The sequence below is a fragment of the Neophocaena asiaeorientalis genome, unplaced genomic scaffold (assembly GCF_003031525.2).
Source record: "Neophocaena asiaeorientalis asiaeorientalis breed wild unplaced genomic scaffold, Neophocaena_asiaeorientalis_V1.1 scaffold78, whole genome shotgun sequence".
NCBI classification, from domain to species: domain Eukaryota; kingdom Metazoa; phylum Chordata; class Mammalia; order Artiodactyla; family Phocoenidae; genus Neophocaena; species Neophocaena asiaeorientalis.
Genome location: NW_020175018.1, coordinates 18414112 through 18437350, shown reverse-complemented (window position 1 = coordinate 18437350; position 23239 = coordinate 18414112). Strand labels below are relative to the sequence as shown.

Sequence of the window (23239 nt, the reverse complement as noted above, 5' to 3'; positions counted from 1 at the left end):
GGGCGCCATCCCGAGGCGCACCCCGGCCTGTACTATGGCGCCGACGAGCAGTGCCGCGTCGCCTTCGGCCCGACGGCGGTCGCCTGCACCTTCCGCAGGGAGCTTTTTCCACTGCCCGCTCCTGACCCCTGCACGCTGTGAGACCCCACTGGCCCAGACTGTCAGGTGCCGCTCGAAATCCTCAATTTTTGAACAAGGGTGCCCACATTTTCCTCTTGACGAGGCCCCACAAATTAGGTAGAGCTGGTCCTGATAGGGCCCCCGAGCCTGTGGACCTTGATCCTACCTAGGCAGTTACCGAGGGCTTCCCACCCAATGGGAGCTGGAGGGCTTCCCAGAGGAAGTGACCTCGAGCTGAACCCTGCAGCCGGGGTGGGAGGGGAGCTGAAGGGGGGCAGGCACCCCAAAGGCAGACCCCCTTCTCAGGACCGCACAGGACTTGCAGGCACTTTCGCCTTGGTGAGCCCCTTCCCCCTCGTAAAACGTTAGGGATTATGTCTTAGTGTTTTCATGAAATATAGAATTTTACGTGTGTTGTTGAAAGTACAGTGTTAATGTTATCTATTAGCATATTCTTTCTGATCTAAAAGATCATCTTTTTCCTTCTGGTTTTAAAAGAGATGAAAGCATTTTTGTGGGCCCTGGGCACTGTCCCTGTTCCTGGTGGAGGAGTCCTCCGCGGCTGTCCTCTCCACCCACCACTGCCCGGGGAGCTGGCTGTGTCACCGTGTGCTGTGGTCTGGGAGGGGCAGTGATGGCTGGACACTGACCCCCAGGCCCTGGTGGCCCCTCAGCTGGCCATCTGTCTCCCTTCTTAGGACATGTGCCAGGCTCTCTCCTGCCACACAGACCCCCTGGACCAAAGCAGCTGTAGCCGCCTCCTTATTCCTGTCCTGGATGGGACAGAGTGTGGCGTGGGGAAGGTCAGAGAGGGGACTGAAGGAGCATGTGAGCGTGTGTGTGTGTGTGCGCGCGCGCGTGTGTGTGAGCGTGTGTGCGCACACACGCTCACACACGCTCACGCAGACCTGCGGCCTGCAGCCCTCACCCTGGCATGGGAGACAGGAGGGCCTCAGTAAGCAGGGGCGTAGGGCCCTGGAGCTGTTCCGGGTCCCGGTCAGGACAGGTGGGCAGCAGGGTCCCCGCGTGCACGCAGTGCTCGCCTTGCCCTCTGCAGGCGGTTCATAACAGCTAACGGCGAAGGCTTGCGCCTGACTCTGCCAGGGCGGGCGGGGCATCTGGCCTGCCCCGTCAACCTCCTCCCTGTTCCAGAGAAAGCGGGCGCTTGAGGGACGGCCACCCCGGGCCCAGTGTGGCGGCCTGGAGACAGGGACTGGGTTGTCGCCCGCCACCCAGAGTAGGCAAAGTTTTCCCGTGACTGCGTGACCCCCCCCCACCCCCTGCCGGCCTGCAGCAGCCACCTGACGTCCTGCTCCCGGCCCAGTGCCCCTGCCCTCCTCTCTGCCTTGCATGGCCAGCCCTTCCTCCAGTCCCTGTCCTGTGGGAGGGGCTCTGCCCTCTTCCATTTAGCACTGGCTCCAAAGCCGGATGGGGGTCCAGTGCATGTGTGTGCGTGTGTTTGTGGGGGGTGTACCTGTGGGTGTGGGATGCCCTGGGTGTGGGGTCCTGTGGGTGTGGGATGCCCTGGGTGTGGGCACCTGTGGGTGTGGGATGCCCTGGGTGTGGGCACCTGTGGGTGTGGGATGCTCTGGGTGTAGAACGTGGTTCTGTCCTTCTCTTGCAGTGGTGCTCCAAGGGGCACTGCCGCTCCCTGGCGGAGCTGGCCCCCGTGGGGGCGGTGCACGGGCACTGGTCTAGCTGGGGTCCGGCCAGTCCTTGCTCCCGCTCCTGCGGAGGAGGTGTGGTCACCAGGAGACGGCAGTGCAACAACCCCAGGTGCCTCATGGAGGGCTCTGTTCTGTGGGTCAGGGAGGTCGCTGCTCCGCATTCCCTGGTGGGGGGCTGGGGGTCACCTCTCCTCTCACCCATGTCTCGTGGGCATTTTCAGACCTGCCTTTGGGGGGCATGCGTGCGTAGGTGCTGACCTCCAGGCCAAGATGTGCAACAGCCAGGTAGGCCTGCTTCCTGGGCAGGGTGAGGGGGTGCCGTTGGCAGCACTGGGTCCGGAGGAGCCCAAGGGCCAGGGCGGTTGTCATTAGTGGTTCACATAGGGCGTTTTGAGAGTGAAGGTGGTGCTATTAATACCTGCCCTGGGACCACTGTGCATTCACCGGGAGGGTCCCACCACTGAAAGCAGCCGCCCTGAAGAGTCCCCCTTCCTCCCTGGATGGCACTGCCCTGCAGGGCTGCCCGTTTCTGCGCTGAGAACAACCCCTCTCCCCGGCAGCCAGGTCCACTACCGCGAGAGCATGGGCGATTCTTTGAGTTATAAGTTCAGGTGAATTTCACCTAGCATAGAATCAACCATCTGAAGTTGTGTAGTTCAGTAGCACGTAGTACATTCACAGTATCATGCAACCACCACCTCCATCTAGTTCCAAACCATTTCCATCGCCCCAGAGTAAAGCCCCACGCCCATAGAGCAGCCACTCCCATGCTGCCTCTCCCAGCCCCCGCCAACCAGCAGTCTACTTTCTACCTCTGTGGATTTACCTACGCTGGACATTTCATATAAGTGGAATCATACGATATGTGACTTTTTGCATCTGACTTCTCTCACTCACTGTGTTGTTTTCGAGGTTCAGCCATGTACCATGTATCAGAGCTTCACTCCTTTTTGTTTTTTTACGGTTTATTCTTATTTATTTATTTTTTATATATTTATTTATTTTATTTATTTATTTTTGGCTGCATTGGGTCTTTGTTGCTGTGTGCGGGCTTTCTCTAGTTGCGGCGAGCGGGGGCTACTCTTCGCTGCGGTGCATGGGCTTCTCATTGCGGTGGCTTCTCTCGTTGCAGAGCACGGGCTCTAGGCACGCGGGCTTCAGTAGTTGTGGCTCGCAGGCTCAGTAGTTGTGGCTTGTGGGCTCTAGAGCACAGACTCAGTACTCGTGGCGCACGGGCTTAGCTGCTCCACGGCATGTGGGATCTTCCCGGACCAGGGCTTGAACCCGTGTCCCCTGCATTGGTAGGTGGACTCTCAACCACTGCGCCACCAGGGAAGTCCCTATTCTTTTCTTCTTATATTTTCTTACGTTTTGTTGGGCTATGGTTGCTTTACGATGTTGTGTCAGTTTCTGCATATATCCCCTCCCTCTAGGACCTCCCTCCCATCCAGAACTTCACTCCTTTTTATGGCTGAATAGTATTCCACTGGATGGATGGACCACATTTTGCTCATCTGTTCATCCATTGTCCATTTGTCCGTCCATTGGGGCTGTTTCCGTCTTTGGTTGTTGGGAATAGTGCCGCTTATGAATATGTGCGTTCCCCTGCATCGGCAGGCGGACTCAACCACTGCGCCACCAGGGAAGCCCCGTGGATTTTTTGAGCGCCAGCTTTTCACTCTTTTGGGTGTACACCTCACCCTTTTGAGGTGTACAATCTGGAATTGCCAGATCCCACGGGGATTCTACGTTTAAGTCCTTGCGGAACCTCTGAGCCATTCCCCACAGCAGCTGAACCATTTGGCCTCCCCATCAGCAAAGTGTGAGGGGTCCAATTTCTCCACACCCTCTCCAGCACTTACCTGTGTTTCCCACACGGCCATCAGAGTGGGTGTGAAGGCGTGGAGTGATTCCTCTGGCCTTGACTCAAGATCTGCACGTGTTGAGACCCTCCCTCCCTCCTCCCCGCCCCCGCCTTCTCCAGGCAGACTCCGAGGCCTTCCCAGACCAGGAGAAAGGAGTCCTTGTCTAGTGGTGGGGGAGGGCCAGGCCTGCAAGAAGGGCAGCCGTGGCCCCTGCACCTGCTCGGCAGGGCCACTCGGATTCTTTTCCTCTGACTCCAGTGCAAAAAAGGCCAGGACGCCTGCCCGCGGAAGTTCTTGTGTGGAAGCCCTTTGCCCTTGACTCTTGTGACTTTTCCAATTACCTGCCTCTGCAGGTGTAGACATAGCGAATACACATACTCAGCCCCGTTTTCTGAAGTTGGGGCCTCCCCCCCGCAGTGCTGTTTGCCGGCTTTCCTCTGCGTTGCTGGGTGGTAGGCCCCCATCAGGGGAGGAAGGCTCGACATCCCCACTTTACAGAGCAGGGAACTGAGGTGCAGCCAGGAGCTGGGCTCCAACCCACATCTTGGGCCTCGCACTGCCGGGGGCCTTGCTGTCTCCCGGGGCGAGGGTTCCCTGCCTGAGCCCCCCGCCCCGGGCCCCCTGCCCCGGCCCCTCCCGTTCCCGTCCTCTGCCTCCTTCCACCAGGCCTGCGAGAAGACCCAGCTGGAGTTCATGTCGGAGCAGTGCGCGCAGACCAACGGGGAGCCCCTGCACCTCTCCCCGGGCAGCACCTCCTTCTACCGCTGGGGCACGGCCGAGCAGTACAGTCGAGGTGGGTCCCGGGGGGTGCCGGGGCGAGCCAGGCCTGAGACCCCGGGGCAGGGAGAGTCGTTGGGGGAGACCCACCATCACTCTGATGCTGTTGAGAGCGGGCTTCGGCCCTGCATCAGACATATCACGCATCCCACCCTGGCTAGCAGGTCAGGCCACGACTTCTCATCTCTGAGTCTCGGTTTCCCCATCTGCAAAATGGAGATAAGAGGCGTAGCTTGCTGCCAGGATTGCTGGCAGGACTCAGTGCGATGACACAGGGGAAGCACCGAGCGTGCTCCCTGGCTCGTAATTCAGTAACATTTATTACATCGCCATGTGATTACTGCCTCAGGAGGCAGGACAGGTGGGAAATAGAAACCTTGCCCCAGATGCAAAGAGTGAAGCGGGATGACACTTGGGGGTCGGTGAGGGCCCACTTGGATCGTGTTTCACAGGGTCACTGCCTTCCCTGCTCCCTGCCACCCTCCCATCCGGGTTTCTTGTCCTTCTGCTTTCCCAGGGGACGCTCTGTGTAGATATCTGTGCCGGGCCATTGGCGAGAGCTTCATTGTGAGGCGTGGGGACAGTTTCCTGGATGGGACACGGTGTGTGCCAAGCAGCCCTCAGGAGGATGGGACCCTGAGCCTGTGCGTGTCGGGCAGCTGCAAGGTAGGTGTGCTCGGGCAGTGGAGGTGCCCTTCCATCCACTGTGGCCCCGAGGCCTCTCCCATCAGGAACCAAGATGCTAAGGGGTCTTCGAGGGGTCAGGTCTGGGGGGTGCTGCCCCCGTGAAGCTGCAGTAGAGTCTGCACTGGGTGATGCTGGGATACAGGGCCGAGCTTGGGGTCAAGAGCCTTGCTGTGACCTTGGACAAGTCATTTCAGCTTGCCTCCTGCACAGATGTCAGAAGCTGCAGAAATGCCCCATTTGGTTGTGTGAACCTCAGAGCTGTGGGTGTCAGTGGGCCAGCACCGTCCCATGACGTCACCCGGGTCTCACCTGCCACTCTCCTTTGCTCAGACGTTTGGCTGTGACGGCAGGATGGGCTCTGGGCAGGTGCGAGATGTGTGCCAGGTGTGTGGCGGGGACAACAGCACGTGCCGTCCTCAGAACGGCTCTTTCACGGCTGGAAGAGCCAGAGGTAGGGGCCTCCCTGGGGGTGAAGGGCCGGTTTCCCGCCAGCCTCCAAGAAACCCCACAGCCCAGAGCCTGGGTGCCGGCTGCCTAGGTGGCGGGGCCCGCACTCTGGCTCCGCCCTGGGCCCTCTTAGCGGCCTCAGCCTCCGCGTTCCTCTCTGCCAGCCTCCCCGTGAGGCTCAGATTTTGGTGATGAGGCCACTGCTGGGGTTGTGGCACATCAGTAACGGTTGCTCAGTGCACCTGTGCTGCAGAAAAAATACAGACGTTGGGAAATCCGTGATGGGCTGTCCTCTCCTCTCCTGCTCAAGGACTCTTAGCAGGAGGGACCTTATGCTTGGAAAATCCTTGACTTTGATCCACTTATAGAACAGGTCAGGTCTTTTGCAAAGTCAGTTGAGGAGTTGAGTCCCACCTCCCTCTGGCGCTGAAACCTGCTCCCTTTGACTGTGACCTAAGTGACCTGAGAACACCCCTCACCCCCGCCCTGCTTCCTCCTAGAGTATGTCACATTCCTGACCGTTACCCCCAACCTGACCAGCATATACATCATCAACCACAGGCCTCTCTTCACGCACCTGGGTGAGTTGGCCAGAGGACGCCCACAGGAGTTAACCAGACTGTGAAGGTCGAGGGCACAGCCCCAAGGTGCCGTCACTTCTGATGCCACCTGCAAGTTTGGGTGCTCCCCAAGCTGCCGTCCGTTGGATGATTCACTGGGAGGACTCCCAGAACTCTGAGAGCTGTTACGCTCACCGTTACGGCTTATTACAGGGGAAGGATACAAAATAAAACCAGCCAAAGGAAGAGGTGCCTAGGGCAGCGTCAGGGAGGGCTCCGTGTCCAGCTCGAAAGTGACCACACACACGGTGTACTGCCTACTCTGGGAGCTCTCCTGAGCTCAGGGTCCAGGTGCTATGGGGCTTCATTATGTAGACACGATTGGGGGATGGATTGATCGCCCCCTGGACGATCTCAGTCTTCAGGTTGGCTGAGGCTTGGTGACTCAAGGCCACCACCCTAAGTCACGTGTTTGGTCTTTCTGGTGTGGCCAGCTCCTACCCTAAACAAAGACGCTCCGGATCAGGTCAGACACAGGGCGCAGGTCAGACCTGTCTCTGGGCAAGGCCGACCTCTTTACTTAACGCCGCTGTGGGTCTTTATTTCCAGGGGGCGCCCTGGCCTGACCTTTGAATCTGGGGTGGTGTGCTTGCCCTGGGGTCCTTGAGCCCCCGTAGAGTGGGGTGTGAGTGCACCTGGTGAGGGAGCAGGTCCACGGCGCTCACCAGGTTCCAGGAAGAGGCACAGAGTTGCCGCGTGGGGAGCCTCCCGCGGTCAGACACCCTGTTCAGAGCGTGGGATACCAGGAGGACCTGCTCCCCGGGAAGGCTGGGGATCCTGGGGCGGGAGTGGCAGGTGCGGCCGTGGAAGTCACGCCCCGTTGGCCCAGTTGTCACCTTTCCTTAAACAGGACCTGTCTGTGAGGGGGGCAGTGCCAGCTCCCACGGTGGGGGAGGGGTGGGGTCTCTGTGGTGCTGACGGCCCCTCCCCCAACAGCAGTGAGGATCCGTGGGCGCTACGTCGTGGCCGGAAATGCAAGCATCTCTCCCAGCACCACCTACCCCTCCCTCCTGGAGGACAGCCACATCCAGTACAAAGTGACCCTGACTGAGGACCGGCTGCCCCGCCTGGAGGAGATCCACATCCAGGGCCCCACCCAGGACGACATGGAGATCCAGGTGACCGGGGGCCTCCCCCTGGCGTCCGCTGGTCCGTCAGCTCAGACGCACACCTCTTCATTCTCTTGGCGGCCGCTGGGGGGCCTGGGGTCCCCGTGCTCAGAGCCCACGGGAGTTCTGGGGTGCTGAGAGTGGGTCAGAGGGAGAGCCCTGTGCAGGGGTCGGGGGCTTCCCGGGACAGGGGCTGTGCTGACGAGGTCTGAGATGAGCTGACGCTGCAGGCCGAGCAGGGAGGGGAGTGTCTTGAGCCAGCAGTGCATGCCCAGGAGGGGTGCTTAGGAGGGAGGGAGGAAGGGGACCCTCCAGGCGAGGAGGCTGGAGGGCTAGGCAGACCTGGAGGGGCCTTGCTGGCCATGTGAGGAGTTCAGGCTTCCTCCTGGGGGCCTGGGGAGCTGCTGGGGGTCTGTGTAGGGCGGAGTTGGGGTCGGGCTACGTCAGACCCGGACGAAGGAGGGTGGGGGGCACGAGACCGTGGGGGAGGCTGGTTGGGCCAGTGCCCAGATTAGAGACCCACCGTGGGGGCATCTAATGCAAGAGGAGCAGAGGCAGCCCGAGAGCTGGAAGCAGGGTGACCCAGGGGTCAAGAGCACAGGCTAGGGACTCAGCCCAGAGTTCAAATCCTGGCTCTGCAGAAACTTGGACAAAAGACTTAATTTTCTGAGCCTCGGTTTCCCCGTCTGCAAAATGAGACTAAGCCGACCTACGTGACGTGAAGATGCGTTTGTTTTTTCTTCAAAACGATGCACAGCAAGCACTTGGCAGACTGTCTGGTGCCCCACACGTGCACACGGAAGGTGGCCAGAAGTTTCGGGACAAAGGGGCGGGCACTGTGGGGGCCAGAACTGGAGCCTGAATATCCCCCTCCCACACTTCACTCTCCTCTGGCGGGGATGCTGGGTTCCCCAGATTTTCATCTGCAGAGTGGGGGCCAGATGGCAGTCCCACCTCCTGGGGTCATGGGCGGGCAGCGTGGGCGGCAGGCCCTGGCCCAGGGGCAGCTCTGGGTGGATGGTGGTTCTTGCTGTTTCTTTGGGAGCCCCGGCTGTGCTTGGACGTGTCCTGCACGCTGTAACCTCGTCTGCAAGTGGCGCCACATGTGCTTTTCTGAGGAAGGTGCTGGAGGGTGGACGGGAAGTAGTGGACATTGAAATAGCCCTTGACGGCCTTTGTGGGGGAGTCCAAGTCTCGACGGCCCCTCACTTTGGTCTAGCAGCCCCACCCTCTGCTCCCACGGCTGGGGAGGCAGCAGGGGCTCCCCCAGAAGTCCAGGCCAGGCCAGAGCGAGCCCCACCAGTGAACAGTTAACCACTTCCCCGCCTCCCCACGTGGCCCAGTTCACCCACCTCCCCGCCTCTGGGAACGTTGTTCCAAGGGCTGGGTGTCAAGCAGCTCTGTTGTCATCCTTTGTGGTGAGGATAAAAAATACAGATTCCGGGGCCCCTCTCAGAGACACTCAACCAGGACCTGCTGGGGGGTGTGTGTGTGCCAAGAACCCGCATTTTAGCAGAGGACTGTGACGGGTGGCCAGATGAGGTGTTGTGGGAGTAGATGCTGGAAGCTTGGGGGCGTCCTCCTGGCCTCTGCCCACCAGACTGGCCCCTCACAGGACCCAGTGACCCTGCTGAAGTATGGACAGACCCAGGCTCCCTGCTGGACACTCTTCCTTAACTCTGTGTCCTCAGGCTCGAGCCCAAGCTGCCAGACAGCTACAGGGCCCCTGATCCAGCCCCTTCCTGCCCACCTCTGGGTCTCATCTCCTGCTGCAGAAGCCCGAGCTGTGCTGGTCTCACCCCAGGCCGGGGCTGGGCTCCCCTCTGCTGGAACACCCCTTCACCCGCCTCCACGCCTCCCCCCAGGCGTCCACCCTGGTCAACCTCGGCACCGCCTTCTTGCTCCCATAATCCCCTGTGCGAACCTCTATCCCCACACCTACCACCAGCCCACCCTCCCCCACCCCACTGTGAGCCTGGGGCAGCGTCCTGGTCACCGGGCTGTCCTCGAAGCGTGGCGTGGGGTCAGTGTCGGTGACGGCTTGCCGAGGGAAAGAGTACAGGGATGGAGGAAGGCTTCCCGGAGGAGGTGGCCGTGACAGTGGCCCTCAGACAGCCCACTGGACAGGCCCCGGCTCTCCGTGTGTCTCCTGCAGGTTTACAGGCGCTACGGTGAGGAGTACGGCAGCCTCGCCCGCCCAGACATCACCTTCACCTACTTCCAGCCCAAGCGTCGGCCGGCCTGGGCGTGGGCTCCCGTGCGGGGGGCCTGCTCGGTGAGCTGTGGGGCAGGTGAGGCCCGGGGCAGGGCTCGCCTGAAAGCCTGGTTTGCTCCCCGCACGGAGGTGGTCTAGCCCCCCTCTCTCCCCGCAGGGCTGCGCTGGGTGACCCACAGCTGTCGGGACCAGGCAGCGAACGAGTGGGTGGAGGCTGCCTGGTGCGCAGGGAGCCGGCAGCCGGCGGCGTGGTCCGAGTCCTGTGCCTCCATACCCTGTCCCCCGTCGTGAGTGTGCCTGGGGCTCAGGCGCTCACTGCTCCAGGGGGGTGACCGCCCCGCCTGGGAGGCTCAGGGAGGGGCCCACCCCCTGGCAGGAGCACAGGGCTAGGGATAGAGCCGTCCCTGTTGGGGGCAGGGCTGGGGCAGCCGCCCACAGGCACTTTTAGACAGTGGTCCCCAGGCTCAGGTGCAGCTTGGGGACACCTGGAGAGGTGGAGGGCTGGGCTGCCTGTACCTGCGTGGTGTCCAGGTACCTGAAGGGACAGTGGGCCCAGGACAGGCCCGGGAAGTGACTCGCCTAGACAGACCTGCCAGCCTCCCACCCCCGCCCCTGAGCCAGCCTGGGGACCCGGCCAGGGGCCCGATGCTCTGTTCCTCTCCTCAGCTGGGCGGCCGGAGACTTCGGCCCATGCAGTGCCTCCTGCGGAGGGGGCCTGCAGGAGCGGGTGGTGCGCTGCGTGGAGGCCCAGGGAGGCCTCCTGAGGACGGTGCCCCACTTCTGGTGCAGAGCGCTGGCTCAGCAGCCAGCGGCCGTGGAGACCTGCAATCCCCAGCCCTGCCCCCGGAGGTGAGCACGGATCCAGGCAGGTCCAGGCAGAGTCTCCCTGGCAGGGCTTATCCCTGAGCTGAGCCCTGCCCCTTCTGAGTGTCCCCTTTTCCTGAGACCTCTGGCCAGGCCCCACCACCCTGGGTGAGTGCCGACCTTGGAATCACCTCCTATCCCGGAGGCCCTGGACTGGCCGTTTCCGCCTCTGAACTTCCAAGTCTCTGCTTGTGGAGGGCTGCGAGGATCAAGCAGAACCACGGATGTAAAGCAATAAATGTCACTTTGTCGCTGCTATTGTCATTTCCACAGTGTCCCAGCTGATAGAGGCTTATCATTCTGATTTGCCGCTAACTGCCTCTGTGGCCCGGGCAAGTCCCCTCCCTCTCTGGGCCCCAGTTTTGTCCAGTGGGAAGGAGGTGGCCTAGATCACTGGTGGTCCACGTGTGGCTCTGGGCGTCTTCCCCCACACGCCCCGCATCCGTGGCAGACGTAGCAGTCACCACTCTTTCCTCCTGGGGGCCAATCGGCCTCAGAATCCTTCTCAACACAGCACTCCAAGCAGCCGCCACCTCTCAGGGCTGCCACGGGAGATGCATTTGCTGTCCCTGAACTGGTGATCGACTGCATCTGGCACCTGTTTCCCAGCACCTGCTAGGTTGTCTGGTTGGAGGCCCACCTTTGCCTCTGGAAGGCGGGAGGGTCAGGGCCGGTGTCATTGCACCCTGGGTGCCGAGTGGAGGGCCAGCAGCCGTTCATCCAGGCTTCAGGGAAAGGCCCCTGGCTTCTGCCTTTCGGCGGGGATCCCCCTTTGGGCTCTTGGATATGGGGGAGCAGGTTCACTGCCTCTCTGCCCCAGGAGCAGAGGCAGGGCCTAATGGCTGTCTTGTGCCGTCCTCAGGGAGATGCCGGATGCGTGCTCGTCGGCCTGTGGAACAGATCCGGCCGTGCAGAACACGACGTGTGTGCAGGGGGCAGATGGCATGGGGGCGCCAGCAACTGCTGGGCCCTGCTCCGCAGACGAGAAGCTGCCTGCCCTTGAGCCCTGTATCGAGGTGGCATGTCCTCCGGGCTGGGGCCATGTGAGTATCCTGGACACTGGAGAATGGAGAGCACTGGTTACCACTGGCCTCCTGCCAGTGCTAGAAGACTGCCCTGTGTAGGGCTGCTGTCCTCGGGAGGCCCTGGGCAGAGGACAACCCTAGAGACAGGTCTCAGAGCTGCTGGGCAGCCCCCTTCCCGCTGGCAACGCAGGCCCTGATGGAACGCTGTCAGTTGTCTGCTGCGCAGAGAGACGCTGCCACGCTCCTGCCTGCGTCCACGGGCTCAGGCTGGGTGATGTTACTTTCGGACAAGGGTGCCGGCCAATCCTATCCCCGTGCCCCGCCCCCGGCTGGTGGGGACTGCAGGGCCAAGCGTGCCTGCCCCAGCACCGTTGTGCCCCACACTGACTACTGATGCTGACGCAGAGGCCAAGGTGGGGCGTGTGGTGAGGGCATCCCCTGGAGGCCAGGAAGCAGGCTTCCCGGGAAAGGAGCAGCGGGGAGGGGAGGCCTTTGGGGTGCTGGTAACCACTTCTGTTCTCTCCTGAAGAGACTGGGGTAGGTGGGAGTGGAGGGCCAGGTGCCCAGAGGTGTGGAGATGGGAAGCCCAGACCCACCAGCCTGCTGCTTGCCCTCTGCAGTCAGATGCCCAGTCTCCAGGGGAGAAGGCTGCATCCCCGGCGGGCAGTGCCAGGCCAGAGGCTTATGCCACACACGTGTGGACTCCCTTGGCGGGGCCGTGCTCCGTCTCCTGTGGTCAAGGTGAGGACCCCAGTGCCCCGAGGGTCAGCTAATTCTAAAAAAAGCATTTGAGGTGGCTTACAAAAAATCCAGCTACACAAGAACATGACATTATAAGCAAGGAGATTGGGGCCAAGTACGGACAGCCACGCGAATGTGCTCACTGACTGGCTGGAAGGTAGGAAATGATGATAAAACCTGACCATATTGGCACCCAAGAGCATATTCTTAAGGTCTAAGATGGGCCCCAAACTTAGCTCTGAGCTTCCTGGAGGCCAACCCAGAGAAACAAAATTAATTTTAAGATACACAGCGTTTTAAACTAAAACCTTGGGAACTCCCTGGCGGTCCAGGGGTTAGGACTCAGCGCTTTCACTGCCATGGCCCGGATTCAATCCCTGGTCAGGGAACTAAAATCCCACAAGCTGTGCGGCATAAGTAAATAAGTAAATAAATAAATAAGCAAACTAAACCCCTAATCACTTGCTCAGGTAAACTCCAGCATGTTTAGAATTGAGGCCAGAGATTTCTTTTGAGGATACTTTTGCAGAGAGATGCAAGGACACGGTCCTAATAACATCTTGGTGATAAACACAGTAAGAGATTTTCATATAGCAACTGTTATAATGCCCCTCAAGTTATAAGAACAGTTACCACTTTTGAGCACCTACTATGCACCAGGCACTGTATAGCTCCCCTTGAAAAATCTTTATAAATAGTCCTCCAAGTCAGGCACCATTAGGTGAAAAACCTGAGGCTTCTGATGGAACGCTGTCAGTTGTCTGCTGCGCAGAGAGACGCTGCCACGCTCCTGCCTGCGTCCACGGGCTCAGGCTGGGTGATGTTACTTTCGGACAAGGGTGCCGGCCAATCCTATCCCCGTGCCCCGCCCCCGGCTGGTGGGGACTGCAGGGCCAAGCGTGCCTGCCCCAGCACCGTTGTGCCCCACACTGACTACTGATGCTGACGCAGAGGCCAAGGTGGGGCGTGTGGTGAGGGCATCCCCTGGAGGCCAGGAAGCAGGCTTCCCGGGAAAGGAGCAGCGGGGAGGGGAGGCCTTTGGGGTGCTGGTAACCACTTCTGTTCTCTCCTGAAGAGACTGGGGTAGGTGGGAGTGGAGGGCCAGGTGCCCAGAGGTGTGGAGATGGGAAGCCCAGACCCACCAGCCTGCTGCTTGCCCTCTGCAGTCAGATGCCCAGTCTCCAGGGGAGAAGGCTGCATCCCCGGCGGGCAGTGCCAGGCCAGAGGCTTATGCCACACACGTGTGGACTCCCTTGGCGGGGCCGTGCTCCGTCTCCTGTGGTCAAGGTGAGGACCCCAGTGCCCCGAGGGTCAGCTAATTCTAAAAAAAGCATTTGAGGTGGCTTACAAAAAATCCAGCTACACAAGAACATGACATTATAAGCAAGGAGATTGGGGCCAAGTACGGACAGCCACGCGAATGTGCTCACTGACTGGCTGGAAGGTAGGAAATGATGATAAAACCTGACCATATTGGCACCCAAGAGCATATTCTTAAGGTCTAAGATGGGCCCCAAACTTAGCTCTGAGCTTCCTGGAGGCCAACCCAGAGAAACAAAATTAATTTTAAGATACACAGCGTTTTAAACTAAAACCTTGGGAACTCCCTGGCGGTCCAGGGGTTAGGACTCAGCGCTTTCACTGCCATGGCCCGGATTCAATCCCTGGTCAGGGAACTAAAATCCCACAAGCTGTGCGGCATAAGTAAATAAGTAAATAAATAAATAAGCAAACTAAACCCCTAATCACTTGCTCAGGTAAACTCCAGCATGTTTAGAATTGAGGCCAGAGATTTCTTTTGAGGATACTTTTGCAGAGAGATGCAAGGACACGGTCCTAATAACATCTTGGTGATAAACACAGTAAGAGATTTTCATATAGCAACTGTTATAATGCCCCTCAAGTTATAAGAACAGTTACCACTTTTGAGCACCTACTATGCACCAGGCACTGTATAGCTCCCCTTGAAAAATCTTTATAAATAGTCCTCCAAGTCAGGCACCATTAGGTGAAAAACCTGAGGCTCAGAGAGGTTAAGTCACTTGTCCAAGGTCACACAGCTGCTAAGTGGCAGAGCCGAGACTCAGATCCACGTGGGCCTCGTCTGCTAGAGCTCTTCAGAGAGTGGGGCACCCATGGTCCTTGCTGAGCCGCCCTCTTGGGGCGCGGGGTCCCTCCTTCCTCCCAGCAGGCCTGATGGAGCTGCGTTTCGTGTGCATGGACTCTGCCCTCAGGACACCCGTCCGGGAAGAGCTGTGTGACCTGGCAGGCAAGCCTGGGAGCCGGCAGGAGGTCTGCCAGGCTGCCCCGTGCCCAGCTTGGTGAGTCCGGGGGAGGGAGACCATGCGGAGGGGCAGCAGTGTGGGTCCCCCAGGGAGGAAGGAGTCTTACCCTGGCTGTGGCTTCCTACAGAGCACTGGCCTTTCCTTCCTACAGGTGGGAGACCCGAGCCTTGGCACCGTGCCCCGTGACCTGTGGCGGGGGGCAGGTGCCACTGGCTGTTCGCTGTGTGAGGATGGACCAAGGCCGCGTTGTCTCCCTGCCTCATTCCAAGTGCTGGCCGATGCCTCGGCCCAGGCCTCTCGAGGACTGCAGCCTGGAGCCCTGCCCTGCCAGGTGGGCCCCTTCCCAAGGAGACAGGTGGTCCTAGGCGGGCATTCTTGGAGGTGGCATCATCACCTCCCGTTAAGCTCGTGACCCTTGCTGTCCTCACCTGCAGGAGTGGATTGTATTGGTGCCCGGAAGACTGTGGGGCTTTTAAAGTGTGTGACGTGCATCGCACAGGGTCTGGGACGCTGAGGGCACATGTGGTTGATGGGTCATTTTTTCATCGCTCGCTCTTTACTGAGCACCTACTAAGTATGTCCAAGTACTGTTCTGGCACGAGGGGACACAGCAGTGAACAAGACAGACAGGCATCCCTGCCCTCCTGGAGTAGACGCTGGGGGCAAGGGAGAGACAGATGATAGATAAGATTGATGGGGGAGACGTACAGTTCATGCTGGATGGTGCTGGTGCGACGTGGCAAACGGTGGGAAGGAAGGTTGGGAGTGCCGGCAGGGGCGGGGTCCAGGTGACGGTGGGGCTAGGACTCCCACTGGAGACAGACATCTCGGCAGGGCCCCTTGGGTACCCTGCCCCTCCCCGCACTGCTTTTTGGACACGGCCACCCTCAGCTTCCCCTTCTTTTTTTTAAAAAATAAAATTATTTATTTCTTTATTTTTGGCTGCGCTGGGTCTTCGTGGCTGCGTGCGGGCTTTCTCCAGCTGCGACCTCAGCTTCCCCTTCTGTCAAATGGGGTCTTCTGAATATTCTCCGTCCACTGCGCTCAGCCTCTCAGTGGAGATGTCAAAGTGACCCCCGGAGAGAGAACCTTTCCAGGCCCTTTCCAGTCTGGGGAAGTGAGGGGAAGCCCCCCACTCCTCAGGGTCCCCCCTGACTCCGGTTTGCCCCAGGTGGCGGTACCAGCTGGCGGCCTGCAGCGTGACCTGTGGGGGAGGAGTTGCGCAGAGGATCCTGTACTGCGCCCGGGCCCACGGGGAGGACAAGGCCGAGGAGATCCTGCCGGACACCCAGTGCCAGGGGCTGCCTCGCCCAGAGCAGCAGGAGGCCTGCAGCCCGGAGCCCTGCCCGCCCAGGTCAGCAGCCCCAGGGTGTGCAGTAGGCAGCCTGAACTCCTGGCCTGTGCCGACGCCGGGCCAGGCCCGTGGGGGTTAAAGGGCAGCTCGGTGGCGCAGGAAACAGGACCACCAGGCAGGCTGCGCTCGGTGTCAGAGGAGACACTCTAGCAAACTCAGGCAGTGCTGTCGGTTCTAATGGGGGTGACGGGGTGGGGAGGGCAGGGGCGCTTCCCAGTGGAAGAGGCAGCATCTGAGTAGAGCCTGAGGGTGGTCCGGCTGGGGCACAGCACCGCCAAAGCTGCGGGGACAGACAACTCACACCAGTGGGGTCCGGGGACAGGCTGGAGCCCGAGAGGGAAGGGCAAATATTCACCTGCCTTGTTCACAGTTCTCCCGTGGTTTCTTCTTTGTAATTTTGCATTTTAAATAATACCGTGCTCTTCTGTATCATACAGAAACATCCAGAAAAGAATGTAACAGTCACCCCTGTCCCACCACCAGATTTAAAGATGCTAGCATATCTCCATGTTTCCTTCATATGTCTCCTTGGTTTTAAAGAAATACACCACTACAGATAAGACTTTATTTACCTTAAAACCTTTAACTCATCTGTCTGTGATTTACCTGGGGTCAGTCACAAAGTCGGGGAGCAAACTCTGTTTTTCCAGATCACTGACTAGTAACAGCATTTGCTGGATCCCCCCAGGTGCCCCCTTTATCACATCTTAAATTCTCGTGGGGGTTGGATCTGTGTCGAGGCTCCTACCAGGCTCTGTTGTTTTATTTCCCCCACCTACTCCCACCCCCAAGTCAAACTGTTTTCATCGCTGTAGCTTTGTGATCCATTTACCATCCATACCCGTGTCGCTTGATTTCCCTGCCTATGCTTAAATGTGCACCCCGTTTATTTTCCCACGTCATAGTTGAAATGGTCTGGGATTTTTTTTTAATGGGAATTTCACACGCACAGGAGCTCTGGTTACCCCTGGAATGTCACTGTGGCCACCCTGGCCTCCTTGATGTTCTGGAACATTCCAGGCAGTGCTTCTGATTCAGGGCATTTGCACCTCCTTTCCCACTGCCTGAATGTGTCTGCTCTGGATATCCCTTCCCAGGCTCTGCTCAGAGAGAGCAGAGGCGGGGAGTCCTTCCTGTGACTTGGTTTCCTTGGGGGTTTTTTTTGGCTGCGCCCCACGGCATGTGAGATCTCAGTTCCCCAACCAGGGCTCGAACCCATATCCCCTGTATTGGAAGTGTGCGGTCTTAACCACTGGACCGCCAGGGAAGTCCCCCCTGTCACATTCTAATTGTCACAACTGGGGGTGGGGAGCGCTGCCACTGGCATCTAGTGGGTGGAGGCCAGGGGTACTGCTAAACGTCCTACACTGTGCAGATGGCCCCCACGAGAAAGACCCATACATGGGCCCCAGATGTCACGAGGCAGAGAACCATATATGCTCCACGGTGGGCCGGGGCGGGGGGACCGACTTGGTCTGGTTCACGGCCGTATCCCGGAGTCTAGAAGAGCGCCAGGCCCACAGAGGCGCGTTTTTGAGAGGGGGCATCACGGGCCGGGAGGGCAGCATAGCACGGGGACTCTAGGGCTCCAGTCTCCAGTGCGGCCTGCCTGCCTTCTGTCCCGGCTCTGAAAACTGTCGGTCATTATCGTTTGTTGAAACATGATAAGTTAACATGGGCAGGACTGACTGATGTGGAGATCTGTTCTCCTTCATCCTGGGCCACCGCTCCCCCGTCCCTGCTACTCGGACTAGCAAGCAGCTGGGTGTCCACGGGTGTCCTGTGATAAAGGGGAAGAAAGGGGGCACCTTGTTAAGGGAAAAGAGCTCTCTTTCCCCCAGAGCCTTTCCCTTGCCACTCAGCCCTGTGACTAGCCAGGAGGGGTGCAGGGGCTGTACTGCTGGATCCCAGTGGCCTTGGAACCTGTCCTTGCTGGCCATCCATGGAGCCCACCGGGGCAGTGCCACCTTCAGGGAGCCTAGCCTCTCTCTGGGGTCTTCTCTTCCTGCAGGTGGAAGGTCATGTCCCTTGGCCCATGTTCAGCCAGCTGTGGTCTCGGCACTGCCATGCGCTCGGTGGCCTGTGTGCAGCTGGACCAAGGCCAGGACACAGAGGTGGACGGGGCGGCCTGTGTAGGTCTGGTGCGGCCGCAGGCCAGCATCCCCTGCATCATCGCCGACTGCACCTACCGGTGGCACGTCAGCGCCTGGATGCAGGTAAGTGCTGCAGCTGGGGCTGGCGAGTGCACGGGCCGAGGGTCCTCACGCATGGGGACCTTTGGGGCTTTGATTCATTGTGACCCCCTGAAAGCAGGGGGAGAGCTGGGTCTCTCGGGGAGAGGGCAGCCGGGGCACCTAGAGGTGGAAGACATAGCGAGGCCTAGAGACGTGGGGGACAGGTAAGCCTTAAGAGGCCCTGAGGTCCGGAGACTCCAGAAGATGAAGGGCTGATAACTCCCCACAGATGAGCAAATGCCACCCCGTGCCCAGCACCTCGCAAGGTGCTGGAGAGACAAAGGCAGACAGGGCCAGGTCCCCCGCAGAGGGGCTCGCTCAAGGTGCGGAGGGAGAAGAGGCAAAGCAGACGGCCACCGCTGCCTGAGTCAGGAGGACCCTGGGCATCTGGGTCGGGGGAGTTGATCCCTTGGACGGGGCAGTGCGGGGTGGGAGGGGAGGGTGGACACCAGGCTGTGAAGAGTGATGGAGGGCGGAAGGACGAAGCCGCACTGCCTGCTCCCCGCTCCAGGGGCTGCAGGGCAGAGAGACCTCGAGGGCGACGGGGAGAGACCTGGGCTTGAACCCCTGCCCCTCCTCCCCGTGTGATCCTTGCAAGGTGACTTCTCTGAGGAGCGTGGACACCCATGCCCGCCTCCCGTGTTGTGCAAAGATTATATCAGATCCTGCCCGGCCTGTGGTCGCCGCTGTCCTTGTCACCCTCCAGCGGGGTCAGTCCCAACTCCTTCCTGTCTTTCCTGGCAGTGCTCTGTCTCGTGTGGGGATGGCATCCAGCGCCGGCACGACGCCTGCCTCGGACCCCAGGCCCAGGTGCCCGTGCCAGCCGACTTCTGCCAGCATTTGCCCAAGCCGGTGACGGTGCGGGGCTGCTGGGCTGGGCCCTGTGCAGGGCAGGGGACACCCAGCCCGGTGCCCCACGAGGAATCCACTGCTCCTGGCCAGACCACAGCTGCCACTGCTTCCCCGCAGTGGCCCCAGCCCCAGGCCCACCTCCTCTCCCCAGCTCCCCGGCCGCAAGGACTCCCGCCCGGGCCCCAGGAAAGCCCAGCGGAGTCCAGTTACGTTCCTTCCTCCTTTCTGTCTGGGCGGCTGACTGGCTGCAAGAGGGGTGGGCAAAGGCATGTTCACCTGGGAGAGCCAGGCCGTGCTCCTTGTGGGGACCTCCTGGGGGTGGTCCTGTGGCTGCAGCGCCCGGGACGCTGGGATGAGTGCGGTTGGGCTGAAGGGATGGGCTTGGAGGCCGGGTTCAGGGGGCCTCTTCCTCAATGGTAAAGTGCAAGCTCACTTATTATCATCAAGGGAAAGCAACCTGAGGGTGTCACAGAGTCAGAATCCCCGCCTGTGTGACCCACTGTACACGCTGCCTCCCTCTTGCTGGCACGTCAGTGGTGGCTGTCTGCCTTGGGTGGTGATGCTCTGGCCCACGCAGCCCTCTCCTTGCCTGAGAAAGCTTCCGGCGGGGCCCAGGAGGACGCCAGATGCCCCAGCTCCCAGTCTCCTTCCCCAGCACGGAAAGCCCCCGGCCCTGCCCTGCTGGGGATACCCCACCTGGAAGCTCCCGCCCCCCTTTCCAGGCGCCTGTGGCCGGCAGCACCTTGAGCCGACAGGAACCATTGACATGCGAGGCCCAGCGCGGGCGGACTGTGCAGTGGCCATCGGGCGGCCCCTGGGTGAGGTGGTGACCCTCCGAGTCCTCAACAGTTCCCTCAACTGCAGTGCTGGTATGTCTAGGGCCACGTGAGCAACTATTGCCAGTGACAGGATCTGCTAGGTGCAGTGAGTGTGACTCCAGGGTGCCCCATTCCTGGGGGGATTCTCCAGGTGCATCCCCGTGTGTAACCATCGCAGCCAGCTCATAACTGGGGTGTGGTTGTCCCCACTTCACAGATGAGGAAACTGAGGCTAGGAGAGATGATCACACGTCCAGTTCCTTACAGTCGCATAGCCAGCAAGTGGGAGAGTCAGGACCTGGGCTCGGGGTGCTGGGTCCTCACCTCACTGCCACTTCCCAGGGGAGATGCTGCTGCTTTGGGGCAGGCTCACGTGGAGGAAGATGTGCAGGAAGCTGCCCGGCCTGACTTTCAGCTCCAAAGCCAACACGCTGGTGGTGAAGCAGCGTCTCGTGCAGCTGCGAGGCGGAGTGCTTTTTCGGTATTCGAGCCAGCCTGCCCCGGGAGCCTTCCACCGAGGTATGGCGAGGCCGTGGAGCCTCCCCGCCTTCCCCAGAGGCTGGCTGGCTGGGTGCTGCTGCCAACGGGGCCAGTCCCGACGGGCCAGCGGGCAAGGCAGACAGGGAGCTGAGCTGACTGAGAATGAAAAGCAGCGCCTTCCCGGACACCCACCGACACCCCCATCCCTGTACGTGTGGTCAGGACGAGGTCCCGGAGGTGCACGGTGTTCCTTCCTCTCTGGGGCCCTGCGCGAGATGGGCGGACATCCTCACTCCCTCCCTCAGGCCATCGCGGGCCCCACACCCTGGCCCCGGCGCTCAGGTCCTTCAGGATCCTTTAAGGTCCTTCTGCGAGCCTCTTCCCCCAGTCCTGTTGGGCGCACTGTCCTCCCGGCTCCTCCGCTCAGCAGGGCGTGGGTGCACGTGCACACCTCGTGCGGAGGATGGCGGCCCCGAGAGCCCTGCTAGCCCGTGGCCCCATCCGTATCCACGGAGAGCCGTCTAGGTTGCTTCAGGGGGCTTGCCCTCTTCCACAGCCCAAGCTTGCTGAAGGTGGCTTCCCCAGGGGTCCCCCCAGGCCGCAGGTGAGAAGTGGGACCCTGGGGGGCTTCTTCCTGTGCCCCTCAGTGTGCAGCGCACAGGCACCAGCTCCTACCTGGTCATCACTCCTCACTTCCCAGCCTCCCCACGTGCAGGCACCTGCTTTGAGGGAGGCCCAGGAGGCGCAGGCAGGAGGGGCTGCCCCGGTTGGGGCGGGTGCAGCATGAAGAACTTTTGCACGTGTGACTTTGCTGATTCCTCTTAAAGACTGCCCTGCCCAGTGTGTGCTGTCATTCCCTTCGCTTTACAGAGGAAGGAACTGAAGCGCGGAGCGTTTAAAGCCTTCACCTAGGGTCACACAACCGGGAAGTGGTAGAGATGGGGTTCGGTGGAGACTTCTGCCTGGGAGCCCCGATCTTGACCGCAGTGCCACACTGATCCCCCACCGCTCCCCGGCTGCCCTGCTGCCCTGGCCTCTGGCGAGAGTGGTCACTCTGGGGGACTCCTATGTTCCGGAGGTGGTCCACACCCAGTCTGTACGCCTGCTCTCCCCCTGCAGGATGTGACATGCAGCTCTTTGGACCCCGGGGTGAAATCGTGAGTCCATCATTGAGCCCGGATGGGAGGAACATGGGGGGCTGCCGAATCTTCATCGACGTGGCCCCACAGGCCCGGATCGCCATCCGTGCCCTGGCCACGGACATGGGCACCAGAACCGAGGAAACGGATTCCAGCTACATCTTGGTGAGGCCACCAGGATGACTTCTGCTCTAATTCTGGACATCCATCTCTGGGGACAGGGACTGGGGGTTGCTGGGCTACAGGACCCACTGAGTTTACTTCTGATCAAAACCCTCAAAATCATTAGTGAGAGAATGGGAGAAAAGTTTCCTCCACTTATTCACCAACAAATGCTTATTGAGTTCCCTACAAGAATGAAATAGAAGAGACCTTTTCCAATGTAGACTGCCGTTCACCCAGGACCAAAGCATGATTTTAGACCCTGATATAATTTTACCAGAAGAGTGGGCCGAGCCCTCCCCGATGAGGTTTTCACGTGTTCTGGGAGAACTGGCATCTGTAAGGTATCAGCTCCCTGGAGGAGGCAGCCTGGCCTCCGTAATCAAACTAATCTGGCCTCAAATCCCAGCTCTGGCATCCTGGCTGTGCGTCCCTGGGGAAGGAGCACAACTTCTCTGAGCCTCAGTTTCCTAGGTAGAATAATGGTGTCTTCCTGATAGGGCTGTTGTGTGAGGATTAAATGTGACCCTGGGTGTATGATACCTTGTATATTAAGGGCTCGTGAATGCTAGCTAATTATCATTTGTGGTCGGTCCCTTGGGGCTGCCCCTTTCCTCCCAGATCCGGGATATCCACAGCCTGAGGACAATGACATTTCGTGGGCAACAGACGCTCTACTGGGAGTCAGAGGGCAGCCAGGCAGAGATGGAGTTTAGCCAGGGCTTCCTGGAGGCGCACAGCAGCCTTCGGGGCCAGTACTGGACCCTCCAGGCTAGAACTTAAATGCCTGACGATGCCCCGCATCTCCAAGCACATCTCTCAGTTGACCAGCGGTCACGGTGGGATGCCTCCTCCCGGTCCGGGAAGGGAAAAGAAGGAACCTGACATTTATGAGCACCCGTTAGGTGCCTGGCTTTCCAATTCGAATTCCCTCCAATCTTAAGTATCTCCTTTAGGGCTTCCTCCAACGTGCAAAACGTTAGAGGGTTGGAGGGGAGACTCTCCGGAAAAGCAGCTCCCAGCCCCTCGGGTAGCAATAAACGGAACGTGAGGTCTGAGTGGCGTTTTCTTTACATAACCTGTCCAAATATGGCTTGAAAACCCACCTCCCCACACGGCAGGGATTCCCTGGCCGCGGTCGGGCTCCAGATCCACACCAGATCTGAGCAACCCCCTGGCCACCCCTAGCGGTCGTCTTCCTACCCAGGGAGGAGAGGCGAGGGAGTTGGGAGTCCCGATGGGGCCCTGAGGCTGGCGCACCTGATAATTCTCATCGAAGCCCCGCCCCTATACTAGTCTGGGTGGGAATGTTTGACTGCCTGGGAGTCCTGCGGCGCCAGGACCCGCCCCCTATGCTAATAAGCGCGAGCCTTTAGGGCCCTCCTCGTCCAGGTCCCTGCGGGCCCCGCCCCCTATGCTAATGGACACGGGCCCGCTCGGGCGCACCTACCCGCGGCCCCACCTCTATCCTAATGAGCACGAGCCTCTCGTGCGCCCCTCTCCCGACCCCGAGAGCCCCGCCCCCTATGCTAATAAGCGGCCGCCTCTCCCACAAGGCAGCGCGCCGGGACGACGCGGCCGGCTCCGGAACCCTTTGTGAGGGCTGCGGGAGCGCCGGACGGCGGCACCATGAGCGGTGCGGGCGGAACGGCTGTGGCGTCCGTGAGCTCGGCGCCGCCCGAGCAGGAGGAGGGCGTGACATGGTGGTACCGCTGGCTCTGTCGCCTGTCGGGGGTGTTAGGGGCCGTCTGTGAGTACCCAGCCTGGGGGAGGGGCCG

At 60.2% G+C, this 23239-nt stretch overlaps 2 protein-coding genes across 2 annotated transcripts in view; both read left to right on the top strand.

Moving 5' to 3' along the window:
* Nucleotides 1-817: 817 nt before the first annotated feature.
* Nucleotides 818-22516, top strand: LOC112411327 (A disintegrin and metalloproteinase with thrombospondin motifs 13). Its single transcript, XM_024762359.1, has 22 exons — nucleotides 818-923; nucleotides 1745-1896; nucleotides 2009-2072; nucleotides 4319-4445; nucleotides 4947-5095; nucleotides 5447-5567; nucleotides 6064-6144; nucleotides 7120-7301; nucleotides 9448-9583; nucleotides 9665-9794; nucleotides 10174-10356; nucleotides 11234-11414; nucleotides 12017-12137; nucleotides 14329-14458; nucleotides 14574-14753; nucleotides 15594-15776; nucleotides 17788-17992; nucleotides 18755-18914; nucleotides 19585-19731; nucleotides 20023-20199; nucleotides 21280-21464; nucleotides 22083-22516. The coding sequence occupies exons 1-22, from the start codon at nucleotides 822-824 to the stop codon at nucleotides 22242-22244; spliced, it is 3258 nt and encodes a 1085-aa protein (XP_024618127.1). The 5' UTR covers nucleotides 818-821; the 3' UTR covers nucleotides 22245-22516.
* A 514-nt stretch (nucleotides 22517-23030) lies between these two features.
* CACFD1 (calcium channel flower domain containing 1) overlaps nucleotides 23031-23239 on the top strand; it is a 7459-nt gene continuing 7250 nt past the window's right edge. Inside the window, exon 1 of the mRNA XM_024762356.1 lies at nucleotides 23031-23211. Coding sequence (XP_024618124.1) covers nucleotides 23091-23211 — 121 coding nt within the window. The 5' untranslated portion in view covers nucleotides 23031-23090. The remainder of the gene's footprint in view (nucleotides 23212-23239) is intronic.

Coding starts and splice junctions, on each gene's coding strand:
- LOC112411327 (XM_024762359.1), top strand. CDS start 822: ATGTGCCAGGCTCTCTCCTGCCACACAGACCCCCTGGACCAAAGCAGC. Junction 1,897..2,008: donor CGGCAGTGCAACAACCCCAG/GTGCCTCATGGA, acceptor GGGCATTTTCAG/ACCTGCCTTTGGGGGGCATG. Junction 2,073..4,318: donor CCAAGATGTGCAACAGCCAG/GTAGGCCTGCTT, acceptor TCCTTCCACCAG/GCCTGCGAGAAGACCCAGCT.